Source organism: Nothobranchius furzeri, chromosome 12, assembly GCF_043380555.1.
Source record: "Nothobranchius furzeri strain GRZ-AD chromosome 12, NfurGRZ-RIMD1, whole genome shotgun sequence".
NCBI classification, from domain to species: domain Eukaryota; kingdom Metazoa; phylum Chordata; class Actinopteri; order Cyprinodontiformes; family Nothobranchiidae; genus Nothobranchius; species Nothobranchius furzeri.
The window spans coordinates 66,392,019-66,404,584 of NC_091752.1; the positions used below are offsets into that span (position 1 = coordinate 66,392,019).

General features: G+C 42.9%; 1 protein-coding gene across 2 annotated transcripts; it reads left to right on the plus strand.

Annotated features, from left to right (window-relative positions):
- Positions 1–3,573: 3,573 nt before the first annotated feature.
- Positions 3,574–12,566, plus strand: sox10 (SRY-box transcription factor 10). Of its 2 annotated transcripts, none has more exons than XM_070542088.1 (4): positions 3,574–3,696; positions 5,220–6,091; positions 9,344–9,504; positions 9,759–12,566. In XM_070542088.1, exons 2-4 carry the CDS (start codon positions 5,664–5,666, stop codon positions 10,556–10,558), a joined length of 1,389 nt encoding a protein of 462 aa, XP_070398189.1. In that variant the 5' UTR covers positions 3,574–3,696; positions 5,220–5,663; the 3' UTR covers positions 10,559–12,566. The 2 variants fall into 2 exon arrangements, with proteins under 2 accessions (XP_070398189.1, XP_054606712.2); XM_054750737.2 differs by lacking the exon at positions 3,574–3,696 and adding an exon at positions 3,703–3,927.

Here is a 12,566-nt window from a genome sequence, read left to right on the forward strand (position 1 = left end):
CGCATGTTACTGTAATCAATTTAAACTGTACAATCTGTTGTGCCAAATGCACCATTACAGACTTTTTTTACTCTCATCCATTGTATAGTGTATCCTGGAATTGGAGGCCAGGGAACCCCTGCACACGTTCGTATATCTTGACGAAGCGGGATTCAATCTCGCAAAAGGCAGACGGTGTGGACGAAATCACGTTGGAGAATGAGCCACCATTGATGTCCCAGGCCAACGAGGAGGAAATATTACAATGTGTGCAGCAATCTCAGAAAATGGCGTTCACACCCATATTCCTCATATTGGTGCATACAATACACAACACCTGTTGGCTTTTCTGGACGCTCTTTATAGGGACCTAATCCCACAAAAGGAAAGGGATGATCCTGGAGACAATCGGACAATGTATGTAGTGGTTTGGGATAAAGTTAGCTTCCATCACTCTGCTGTGGTTTGCAGCACACGACTGGATTATGGAGTTTCTTCCTCCTTACACTCCATTCCTAAATCCAATTGAGGAGTTTTTCTCTTCCTGGAGGTGGAAGGTATATGACAGGCATCCACATGCCCAAATGACCCTGCTAGCAGCCATGGATGCAGCTTGTGATGACATCACAGCAGAGTCCTGCAGAGGGTGGATTCGACACTCCAGGAGATACTTTCCCCGATGCATCGATGGAGCTGACATTCGCTGTGATGTTGATGAAAATATGTGGGCAGACAGATGGGAGCGTGTAGATATCAATGATTGATACGCAGCAGTGTCTGTTCAGTTTTTTTTTGTTTGTTTCATAACTACTGCAGTAAGATTTACTGTCTAAGTGAGTATGTTTGCTGTAAAATGTTTGTTTTACTGTATTTCCCCAGTTGTACAACGCTGTGAACAGTTTCAGTTAAATATTATCAAGAGTGCATATGAAGTGTCTGGATTTTCCTTTACAATTGATGGTTTTCAACAAGCCATGCATGCTGTCCAGACTTGACATGTCATTGGGAAGCACCTACAAAGAAATCCGCCACAATGAGAACATGTTCAAACCATTTGATTTTGTGACCAAAGGTGCTGGTGTACTGACTTGTAAGTGTGACAGCCCTGACACTTGGATCTAAGTACTTGCTTTTGATGCATATATTATCTGTTTTGATTAAGGGACTTGCTTTTGAGCAACTGACTTTTCTTTTTGTTGAAGTGACTCACCTTTGCAAGCTTTCCACCATGTTTTGCACTTTGCACTAATTGTTTTGAGAAGAGCCTTAGTAGTGGTGCAGAGATCAATTCTGTTGAGAAATGCACCAAAGCAACTGAGATAAACTGTAACAAAGGCTGAAATGTCTGGATTAGCACGAGTCTGTCTCACAGTTTGACATGGAATAACTTCTGCACCAGATTCTAGTTTTCAAAGTTTCACTGGTAAATTTAACTTGTTCTCATATGTAACGTGATGAAGGAGCTATTCCTCCGAAGGTTATTTACCCTCTCTCCACAGATGCCTCTGACACAGTACTAAGCTGCATGAGACTGCATCAAGGTCATGCATTCGCTTCTAAAACTGCTTCCTTTCCAGCTCAAAAGAAGAATGAAGATAAAAGACTTTTTCCTTTTAATAAATCAAAGAACTCTATTTTTGATAAAGCTAATCAAACAAAGTGTTAGTCAATAATATAATGTTGATCGATCTGTGAAATAACAATGTTGTGATTAATATGCTTTAATAAGTAATATGAATTTAATCTAGTGCACCAGACACACTGACACACGTAATGTAAACGCATGACACATTGCTGTTACTGATCCAATCAGAACCTTCCTTTCTGAAGCGTGGCATAGTCTCTGTGGTGTTTATAAATCTGCCAACTTTGATTCGACCAGAATTCAAAACATCCAGATTGATAAAACTAGTCCCCACGCCATCTTAGTTCAGTTCTCAAGATCTCACTGGAGTTCACCGCGTGCAAAGCGGAGTATCGGACCGGCCATCCGTACTTCCTGTTTAAGCCGAACACCAACAAGCTGGATAAATTCTGTTGCATTTTACCAACCAAGCAACGGTTCCTTTCAGAATAAAAGCTGAACTCACTGACCCAAGGGGGGTCCATCTGACGCTGTGAACCACCTGTCGCTTTTTACCTGGAGACAATCCAAAGACTAGTCTGTCGTACTGCTGACGCTGTTTCATCGGCTCCGGTACCGAAAGGGGGGTCTGAGGACCTGGCATTCTGGATCTGTATGGAGGTCTCATCTCGGGTATGGGTGGAGCGACAATATGGCGTCTCATGTGTTTATGAAACTCCGATCAAGCTCTGGTCATAGCTAGAAGCAAAACATCACAACATCATTCAGACTTGCTTCTCCGGATATGAGAGTTCTGATAATAACATCACTCACACACACACCATTCATCTCACGTCTCATTACACCAGATCCATCCATCACTTAGAGTTAGCCTTGTTTAAATTGTTTAAATTGTTAGAAATAAATCTTAAACATTTTAAATTACTCTTCTCTTGTCTCTGACTTAACACAAGTGTTACGTAATCCCTGCAATAAAAAGTTCCAATCTGCTGTTTAAAATAACCCAACGGTCCGTAAGATTGATTTCAGATTTACTATGAAATCTTATGTCTCACGGGTCCTTAACTAGATGTAAATTAACTCTTTTACACATAGTTTACAACTTTACAATTACAGCATTTAATGTCAAAACGTGATTTAAACGATAGATAGATAGATAGATAGATAGATAGATAGATAGATAGATAGATAGATAGATAGATAGATAGATAGATAGATAGATAGATAGATAGATAGATAGATAGATAGATAGATAGATAGATAGATAGATGATAGATAGATAGATAGATAGATAGATAGATAGATAGATAGATAGATAGATAGATAGATAGATAGATAGATAGATAGATAGATAGATAGATAGATAGATAGATAGATAGATAGATAGATAGATAGATAGATAGATAGATAGATAGATAGATGATAGATAGATAGATAGACAGATAGATAATAGATAGATGATAGATAGATAGATAGATAGATAGACAGATAGATAATAGATAGATGATAGATAGATAGATAGATAGATAGATGATAGATAGATAGATAGATAGATAGATAGATAGATAGATAGATAGATAGATAGATAGATAGATAGATAGATAGATAGATAGATAGATAGATAGATAGATAGATAGATAGATAGATAGATAGATAGATAGATAGATGATAGATAGATAGATAGATAGATAGATAGATAGATAGATAGATAGATAGATAGATAGATAGATAGATAGATAGATAGATAGATAGATAGATAGATAGATAGATAGATAGATAGATAGATAGATAGATAGATAGATAGATAGATAGATAGATAAATAGATAGATAGATAGATAGATAGATAGATAGATAGATAGATAGATAGATAGATAGATAGATAGATAGATAGATAGATCCAACCAATAAAATCCCTCTGAATATGTGCACTGCTGCTTTAAGACTGGTCCTCACCCCCCACCCCCCACCCTCACCCCTCAGCCTCACACAAGGGGTTCTTTAAGCCCTGGCTGGACACAGAGCAGGCATTCATTCTCGGGCTGCGTGAGCGAGGGGGCTGGGGAGCGAGCGTCACTCTGGAAACTCACGGATTCTCGTGCTAAACCGGCGACCTCCTTTTCTCATTACTGAAGTAAGGCGCTTATGGCATTTCTGTCCTCTTGCTGCTGCTGCTCGGACTCCAAGAGCTGTTCTCACCCAAAAAAACATAACAATTAGAGCTACTGCTGGGTGATAAATGATTTGATCCTTCATGAACGCGGCTGATTTTAGGATGTTTGGGCTTTTGTGTTGGTCTAAATGGATTTGTCTGAACTGGAACATTTTACCGATCTGCTGCGTTTCTTTGTCAGAAGTCCTAAAAGTGTGTGATTACTCTGTTTTTGTAGTAAATCATTTTTATAGATTAAAACAGTTAAATCTGCATTTTCGGATAGATTCTGTTTTAATGCATCTTTTGGTTGACAGGCTCGTTTAAACGGACTTTGGGTCGTTCTTTTTATGGATTCGATCTCGAAAGGCTTCAAGTTTGTTAGAAAACAAAGATAAGACTTTAAAATGTATTGTTGATTTATTGCATTTTCCCCCAACTGCACCTTGGGGTATCTACTGAGCAGGAAAAGCGTAACAAAAGAAAACAAACAAACAAACTTTGGCACAAGCAAATTAAGGCCAACTTATTGGCAAGTCAGGCGGTGATAATGAGCCCGCATCGCTGGAATTCATTACGCACGGTACATCAGGAGCCGAATCATAAAGAAACAAAAACATCAACAAGCAAAGACTAAAGGGTGTGTCGAAACCAATTTATGTAACAGCCTGATAATGAACCAGACATCTAAGGCGCGGATACGCATGCTCGTCATGTGACGAAGGATACACATTGTTTATAATTAAAAGGAACGTTAAAATATTTCTCCATCAGTGCTTCTTATTTCTTAACAGTGACCAGAAGCGCGTAAAAGTGCAATTTTGCACTTTTACGCACGGCTTTTACGCACAGGGATCTCTAGAGACTTGAGGGGAGCCTTACAGACCAGGTGGCAAGCGAATATCACAAGTGGACAGGTGGTAAAGCGTTGCCCATTACCCTTCTGGAAACGAATACTCTTGTCAGCCACTTAAAAGGTGGCTTTATGGAAGGGGTTCTCCAGAGACGTGCTCTGTAATGTAATACTTACTTATTTTGTTGAAGTAAAAGTAAACCTATCATTTAGATCAGCAAAAACACTCAAAACCGTGATGGTCACGAGGCTGTTTGTGGGATGTTTCTCCTAAAGAAGGCTGGGTGAAGTTACTTGGTGTTAAACTTTCCTCTCAAAGCCCAGAAACACTAATTAGATGTTCGTAGCGCACGCGCTAAGGTCTCCGTATTGCGAATTCAATGTAGAAAACAAAGCAGTGTGTTATTTGGTTAACAGGTCTGCCAGTTTAATTATCAAAGCAAAATTTCAAGATCTGCTCACACGCGCTCTTAAGCACGAGTTACCTGACTTACGGATTCAGAACTGCTGACGTTTAGGGAATAAAGCAAATACTGTAGCTGTTAGTGTCTAATGTTGTGTTATTTTACAATCTGCGCTTCTTATATCTGATAATAATAACGTGACCCAACATATGAGGAGATATAAAGATAACCTATCCTCCATCTTCCAGGTCGGCACGGTTGGATTTCAGCCGCGCAACGGAGCAGAGAGGGTCAAGAGGAAAGTGAGGCCGGGTGAATTTGGCGCAGACCGCTTTCCGTTTGCAGGTAAACTGGGGGCCAAGGTGCGCGCTGAGCCGCCTATGATACCAACAACCCGGATGGAAAGAACTTTAATGTGGAATCCTCACAGAGTTTTGCAGCGGAGGCTGAGAGTAGAGACAGATTGGCATTTTATATTATAACTTGGAGGCAAGAAGGACACGTCAGGCACTCGGTGCGTAACTGAGGGCTAGAAGAACCAAGAATCAGGAGCGCACCGGTAGAGAGAGAGAGAGAGAGAGAGAGAGAGAGAGAGAGAGAGAGAGAGAGAGAGAGAGAGAGAGAGAGAGAGAGAGAGAGAGAGAGAGAGAGAGAGAGAGAGAGAGAGAGAGAGAGAGAGAGAGAGAGAGAGAATGTCTAGAGAGGAGAGGTATTCAGAGGTGGAGCTCAGTCCCGGTATGTCAGATGACAGCCGGTCTCTGTCACCGGGTCACTCTTCCGGTGCTGCCGGCGGGAGCGACTCACCCCTTCCCGGGCAGCAGCCACAGCTGGCGGCTCTGGACGACGCGTATGCGGGATGCTCTTCCATCAAATCAGACGACGAAGAGGAGCGCTTCCCCTCCGGGATCCGCGACGCGGTGAGCCAGGTGCTCAACTGCTACGACTGGACTATCGTGCCCGTGCCAGTGCGCGTGAGCACGGGAAGCAAGAGCAAATCGCACGTGAAGAGGCCCATGAACGCCTTCATGGTGTGGGCGCAGGCGGCGCGGAGGAAGCTGGCCGACCAACACCCCCACCTGCACAACGCGGAGCTCAGCAAGACCCTGGGGAAGCTCTGGAGGTGTGTGCGTGTGTGTGTGCGTGCGCACGTGTGCCTGCGTGTTTGCTTGTATGTGCGTGCGCGTGACATTCATAAAAAGTGCAGACAATAAAAACATGTATTAACTTATGAGGTTTATGGTTGGATGATTGAGTGAGAATGTGTGGCAACAAAACTATAATTAATCTAATTAAGTAACAAGGAAGAGCCACAGCTGCACCTGCTCTGGTTACATCTTTGTTGCTCTGCAGGGGTCTGCAACCATCACAAACAGCCCTGAACATATAATCCAACTACAACCCATGCAGAGCTCAGTTGTCTGTTGAATCTGTAATCTTCCAAACAGTTTCTGCGAACAACTGGACCAATCAGAGCAACGAAGAACGTGAGATATTCCTCTCTAAGGAAATCAGTCAGTGGCGCCATACAAAGGACCCGAGAGTATCTGTATCTGCTCATGTCTTAAAGACAAGTCCCAAGTCTAATCATCCAAACTTGTTGCCAAAGTCATCTCAAATGAGTGCCGTTCCTGAGCCAATGGCATCTTGATAGTTTTGCTCTGTCGCCATGGACGTAATTTGGGGGGGGGGGGGGGGGGGGGTACAGGGGGGACATGTCCCCCCCATTTTTTCCAAAGTCAAGTTTTGACCCCTGCACTTTTTACCATCCATAAACAATATTACGCTACATTAAATTGACACTGGTTGAGCTCTAGCACCAAGTGGAAAACAACCGTTTGTGTTGAAGCCTGTTTCCCATTAGAGCATGCTGTAAAGACACCCCCCCCCCATGTCCCCCCCACTTCTAAAGTGAAAATTACGTCCATGTCTGTTGCAGCTCTGCCGTCATCACTAAAATAATGACACTAAGCCCACCCAACGTCGCTACAGACGTAGAGAGCTGTGATTGGCTGGACCTAGAATTGTTCAGGTGATGGCTTGCTGAGGTTACAAAGGTGGCTAGATCAACCTGCAGAGCAAAGTGTTTTGCTGCTGCTACAGTTTGTCTGGATTTCAGGGCACATGTATTCCAAGAGAAACCTGGAAAGCTGCATTTTTATAACACTTATGTTCAAAACCAGGACTTATTTCTTTATTGTTTCTTGCCAAATTGAATGGGAGCCATTGTGGTAGGTCCAAAGATCCACTGGAGGCTCTAGAGCCACAGCTTGCAGACCCCTGCTCCAGCAGCATGCCTTAGCTCCTCTAGGCATACTGACATGCGTGTTTTCCCTATGTCTGCTTCAGCACACCTGATGTGTATCGCCTCCTCAGGAGGACATCAAGTGCTGCAGACGCCTGTTAATCGGTCATTCATCTAAGTCCGGTGTGTGGCAGCAGGGAAACACTGGTGTTAAAGGGCAACATGGAAACCATGCAGGACAGTGGGCTTTGAGGACGAGGGTTGGAAACAACTTAGCTGAACTCTTAAATCTGGAGATAGTGATGAAATGCTCTGTGGGAAAGAGCATTGTCAGCTTGGAGGACAGGATTAGGGATTTGGTGCCAGACTGGGGTTAATCCCATCTCAATATCTGTCTGAATTACAATTTCTTTATTTTTCTGGTGAGGGCGAGGCATCAGTGAAGCAGTCGGAACAGCTTCTCTTCCTTTCCACACCATGATCCTGGTGCTAGAACCTGGACTTCAAGTCAGTTTTGTCTATTGACCTCAGTCATCAAGTCCAATAAGAAGTCGGTGTTGTTTTAAAAACCAGTTTTTGCACTGTAAAAAAAAAAAGTCCAGTGAACTTAAAAAAGTAAAGCAACCAGTTGCAACACAATTTTAAGTTCAGTCAACTTTTTAGGTGCTTGCTTTGCCAAGTCTCATATTTAAGTTGGCCTAATTTATATGTGCATTTTATGCTTACTTTTAATAATAAATACAACCAAATTGAAATTTAACATTTGTAGAACCAGGAATAAAGAGTTTACTGAACTAACGATAATAAGTTTGGCAAAATTGGGATACATAGTTCTCTAAACTTAGAATAAGTAGTTGAGTCAATGGCCAGATAAACTTAAAATAAAAAGTTGGCACAACTTTCTACTTGCAAAAAGTTGACTGAACTCAAAAAGGGGTTGCAGCCAGTTGCTTTAATATTTTAAGTTGAATCAACTTTTGAATTCAGTTCTATAAACTAACTCAACTGTGCTGTCCTTCCCAAATTTTGCTGACAAACAACACTTTCATTAAAAACACAAAACTGAATATTTCAATTTCATGCATGTATTTATTAACATGCTAATGGCACATTTAAAAAAAGTTGCAAAATGTGTAAAATTCAAAATCTCATTACCAATACAGGAGCATTAACACTACAATAAAATATACCGGCCACTTAAACTGATAACATGGCAAATATATAACAAGTTGCTAGTGCAAGTGTTGTAACCTACTTTCTGACAGCCTATACATGCGAACTTCCAGTATCTTTGAAAAGGTTAAGCTCTAACTGCTTCAGCAATAAAGACAAGATTAAAATTATTATTACCCAGTACCAGGTTATTTTGACCTGAAAATGAAGACATATTTCTGTTCGAAACAAAGACAAATCATCAGAATTGATATTGGATGCTGAAGATTAATTTTACAAAAGCTTTGATGCCAATCTGATTACATGAATCTGAAATGTGGTGATACAGCTAAGTAACGCTTGAGTTACAATTAATTGGTTTCATTGAAGGCATATACATGCCGCCATAAGTAATATGAAACTACTAACAACCACATCCTGACTAAACTGAGGGTTAATGGTATCACCTGACAAACCTTCCGATTTAAAGATTTATGAACCGTCTGATAACAACTCTTCCTAAATCACGTTAAGGAGCTTTAAAACGTCTAGAGGATCACACAATAATTAGATAAAGGCCTGACCTTGGTTTGGGGTGGGATTAGTTAATTGGTCCTGAAACATGATGAAGATGGAAGCTGAGGAAGGTCAGGGCGTTCTCATGCCAGAGCTCAGTTCCGTGTTCGTAGACAGGATGCAAGCCGCTCTGATTTCATTACTCCAGCAGCCAGAAGGCCCCTTGGCAGAATTGCCATCAAGCAGCTGTGCTGCTCTTGATGGAACAGTCTGCAATTCTTTTACGACTTTTACACACTTTTTACTTGTGATTGTCGAAAAATCTACGATTGTTTTGCTAATTTATGCTCTAGTCTAAACGTTCTAAGAATGCTCATTTTTTAAAACTAAATTTTCCGTCCTTGACTCGCTGCGTACGCTTAGAAGATGAAAATAAGTCTATCCAAATCTTTTCCATCGAAGGCTTCTTAACGAGAGCGACAAGAGGCCCTTCATCGAGGAGGCGGAGAGGCTGAGGAAGCAGCACAAGAAGGATTACCCGGACTACAAATACCAGCCGCGACGCCGCAAGAACGGGAAGCCCGGCTCCAGCTCGGGAAGTGAGGCCGACGGCCATTTGGAGGGTGAGGTCAGCCTTAACCAGTCCTACAAGGGTCTCTGCCTGGAAGTGGCCCACGGTGGGGGAGTGCAGACCCTTCTGGCAGATGGGCATCGTGCTCTTGCTGCAAGTGGGCTGCAGGCTCCCTCCCACAGAAACCATCTCTCCTGCCCTGTTAGATCTTTGTGGAGCCCACTGACCAGGATGATGCTTGTTTAGGTTAATGTTTGTGGTTCTGCAAAACAAAAAAAACTTAACTTCATTCTTTTGTCTCTACAGGTGAGAGCCACAGTCCTCCCACACCCCCTACCACCCCGAAAACTGAACCCCTGTCTGGGAAGGCAGGGGAAGGTAAGAGGGAGGGCACTGGAAACGTTGGATCCCGGGGGACTCTGGGAGCAGAAGGAGGCTCAGGCCCTCCTGGATCTGGAAAACCTCACATCGACTTTGGAAACGTGGACATCGGCGAGATTAGCCACGAGGTGATGGCCAACATGGAGCCTTTTGACGTCAATGAGTTTGACCAGTATCTCCCCCCGAACGGGCATCCAGGGGTTGGGCAGATAGGCGGGATGGGAGGAGCTGCGGCAGCGTCTCCAGCCTCTCCGTACACCTACAGTATATCCTCTGCTCTGGCGGCAGCCAGCGGACACTCGGCCACCTGGCTCTCCAAGCAGCAGCAGCAGCAGCAGCCACAGCAGCACCATGGCTCTCCTCTAGGCTCCGACTCCTCCAAGGTCCAGATCAAAAGTGAGGCTGGAGGTGCTGGGGGTCTCTTTGCAGAAGCAGCCTCAGCTGGGACTCATGTGACCTACACCCCACTCAGCTTGCCTCACTACAGCTCCGCCTTCCCGTCGCTGGCCTCAAGAGCTCAGTTTGCAGAATACGCTGACCACCAGGCCTCAGGGACGTACTACAGCCACTCCGGCCAGGCCTCGGGGTTGTATTCGGCCTTCTCTTACATGGGGCCCTCCCAGAGGCCCCTGTACACTGCCATCACTGACCCAACCAGTGCGTCGCAGTCGCACAGCCCCACGCACTGGGAGCAGCCCGTCTACACCACCCTGTCGCGGCCATGACAGATACAGAGACCAGAGAACACTGGTGCAGGTCCAGCCCCGGAGTCAGAGCAGAGGGGAGTAAGCAGCTACAGCAACGGAGGCGATCTGATCTGGGGAGAGTTGGCAGGCACTGGGGGTGTCCGCTGGGGAGGCAGGAGTGAGGAACACACCTCCTTCTGAGGAGAAAATGTGGTCACACCCCAAGGCTGAGCTTTGAGTGAGTTGCTTCAGAAGACCCACACCACTGCAACACAGTTAAGGACACTCCGAACAACACAGGTTCAGGAGTCAGGGGTCAGTTAGTCCACAACCCTTCCACATGCCAACATGGTCCTCGATCAGTGTCACACAGGTTGGGAGGGAGAAGAAACCGAATTTATCCTGTAAGAAAAGATTTAAACGCCACGAGGCTGGAATGCCAATCGATTTGTCAGCCGTTTACTTCTGAAACAAAAAGCTGTAAATGTTCTAACTGCAACTAATCCTGGAACTGGTCGAATCAGATGACAAGCTAAAATGTGCACAGCGAGCAGACGTGAAGCCCTGAAGACCAGTGGTGGACCAAGGATTTTTCTGACCCTGGGGCCATTAAGGGGGCAACAATATTTAGAGAGGGGGCAAGTAGTATTCCAGCATCCTTACACACAATCCCAGGTTTTGAAGTACTTGAATGTTACAGTTTTTTTTGTTTTATTGCAAACAAACAAAATACCAAGACACACGGCCTTTGAGATTTCAGCATTGTTTTTGTATTTTTAACCACAAATGGTATCAGTGAAAAGTTTGTTTGTGGGTGAAATAAAACACCCAAACTCACATTTGGTTCATTAGCACTACTAGAGTTTGGGCTTGGAATTACACCCAGCTATACTCTGACCATCATGCAAACAACAGAGAAGTGATGGGGCACTTCAGGGGGGGCTGGCCAAACTTCATCAAGGGGCCAGTGCCCCAACAGCCCCGCCCCTAGCACCGCCAATGCTGCAGACGTGTTACAAAGTGATGCGTGTATTTTGACAGAACCGGTTTTTCGTTACGACAGATAGACGGAGATATAAACGAACACGGAGGCAGAGAGGTAGAATATTTGTGAAATGACCAAAGTTTTGAAACCAAAATGTTTTGTAAGAAACTGATTTTAAAGTTGTTTCTCCCGACATCAAAACTACCTGACATCTAGCAGATAAGAATGTTACAACTTATCAACAGTTTCGCGTATTTACTTTAAAACTGTTCACTTGTGTCAAAATTTGTGTTTTTGTTTTCCATTAGCACTGAAAATTGTGACATTTTTCAATGTGTTTTCAGCGAATTTGTGTCTAAAGGTCACAATGACAATAATTTTACAGATATTTAAGAAGACATTTGAGATTTTTAGCTACAATGAACGCTGGTTTTGCTTTTTGCTCGACTGTTCTTTAACATTTCGCTACAAAAACTGTGTTTGCAGTGTTAATATTTACATTTTCTGTTATTAAAAATTAAGAAACTATAAAAACTTTAGGACGACATAAGAAACAGCTACAATATATGAATGCATCCTAATATAAGCTGCAAAATGTGCCTTGTTCTCAGCAACATGCTAACTAATGGTGCAGGAGGGGAAATCCCTCTACTTTACGCTTTTTTCATTCTATTTGATTGTTTATACCTTTATTTCATTTACTATCTTTAATTTCTCTTCATTAGTAACTTTGCTTTTCTAAAATATGTTGAAAACAGCAAAATCTTCATTCAGAAAGTAAAAAAAGGAACTCATCTGCTTTGCTTTGTTTACATATTAGAATATTACAGCTCAGTTAAAATACTTTTAATTTAAAGCATAAATACTTATTTATGTGTGTTTCATGTTATTTGCACAGTTTTTTCTCATCATGAAGAAATCCTTGACTGTTGCCTCCATGTTCACGGCTTTCAGCAACGTTACACGGCTGTAAAACACTTTATAAATAACACACAAAAGCCTTAACTTGTGACGATGACTAACGATCTTTTACTCTCTTGTGAAATAAAGCTCTTTTTTCTG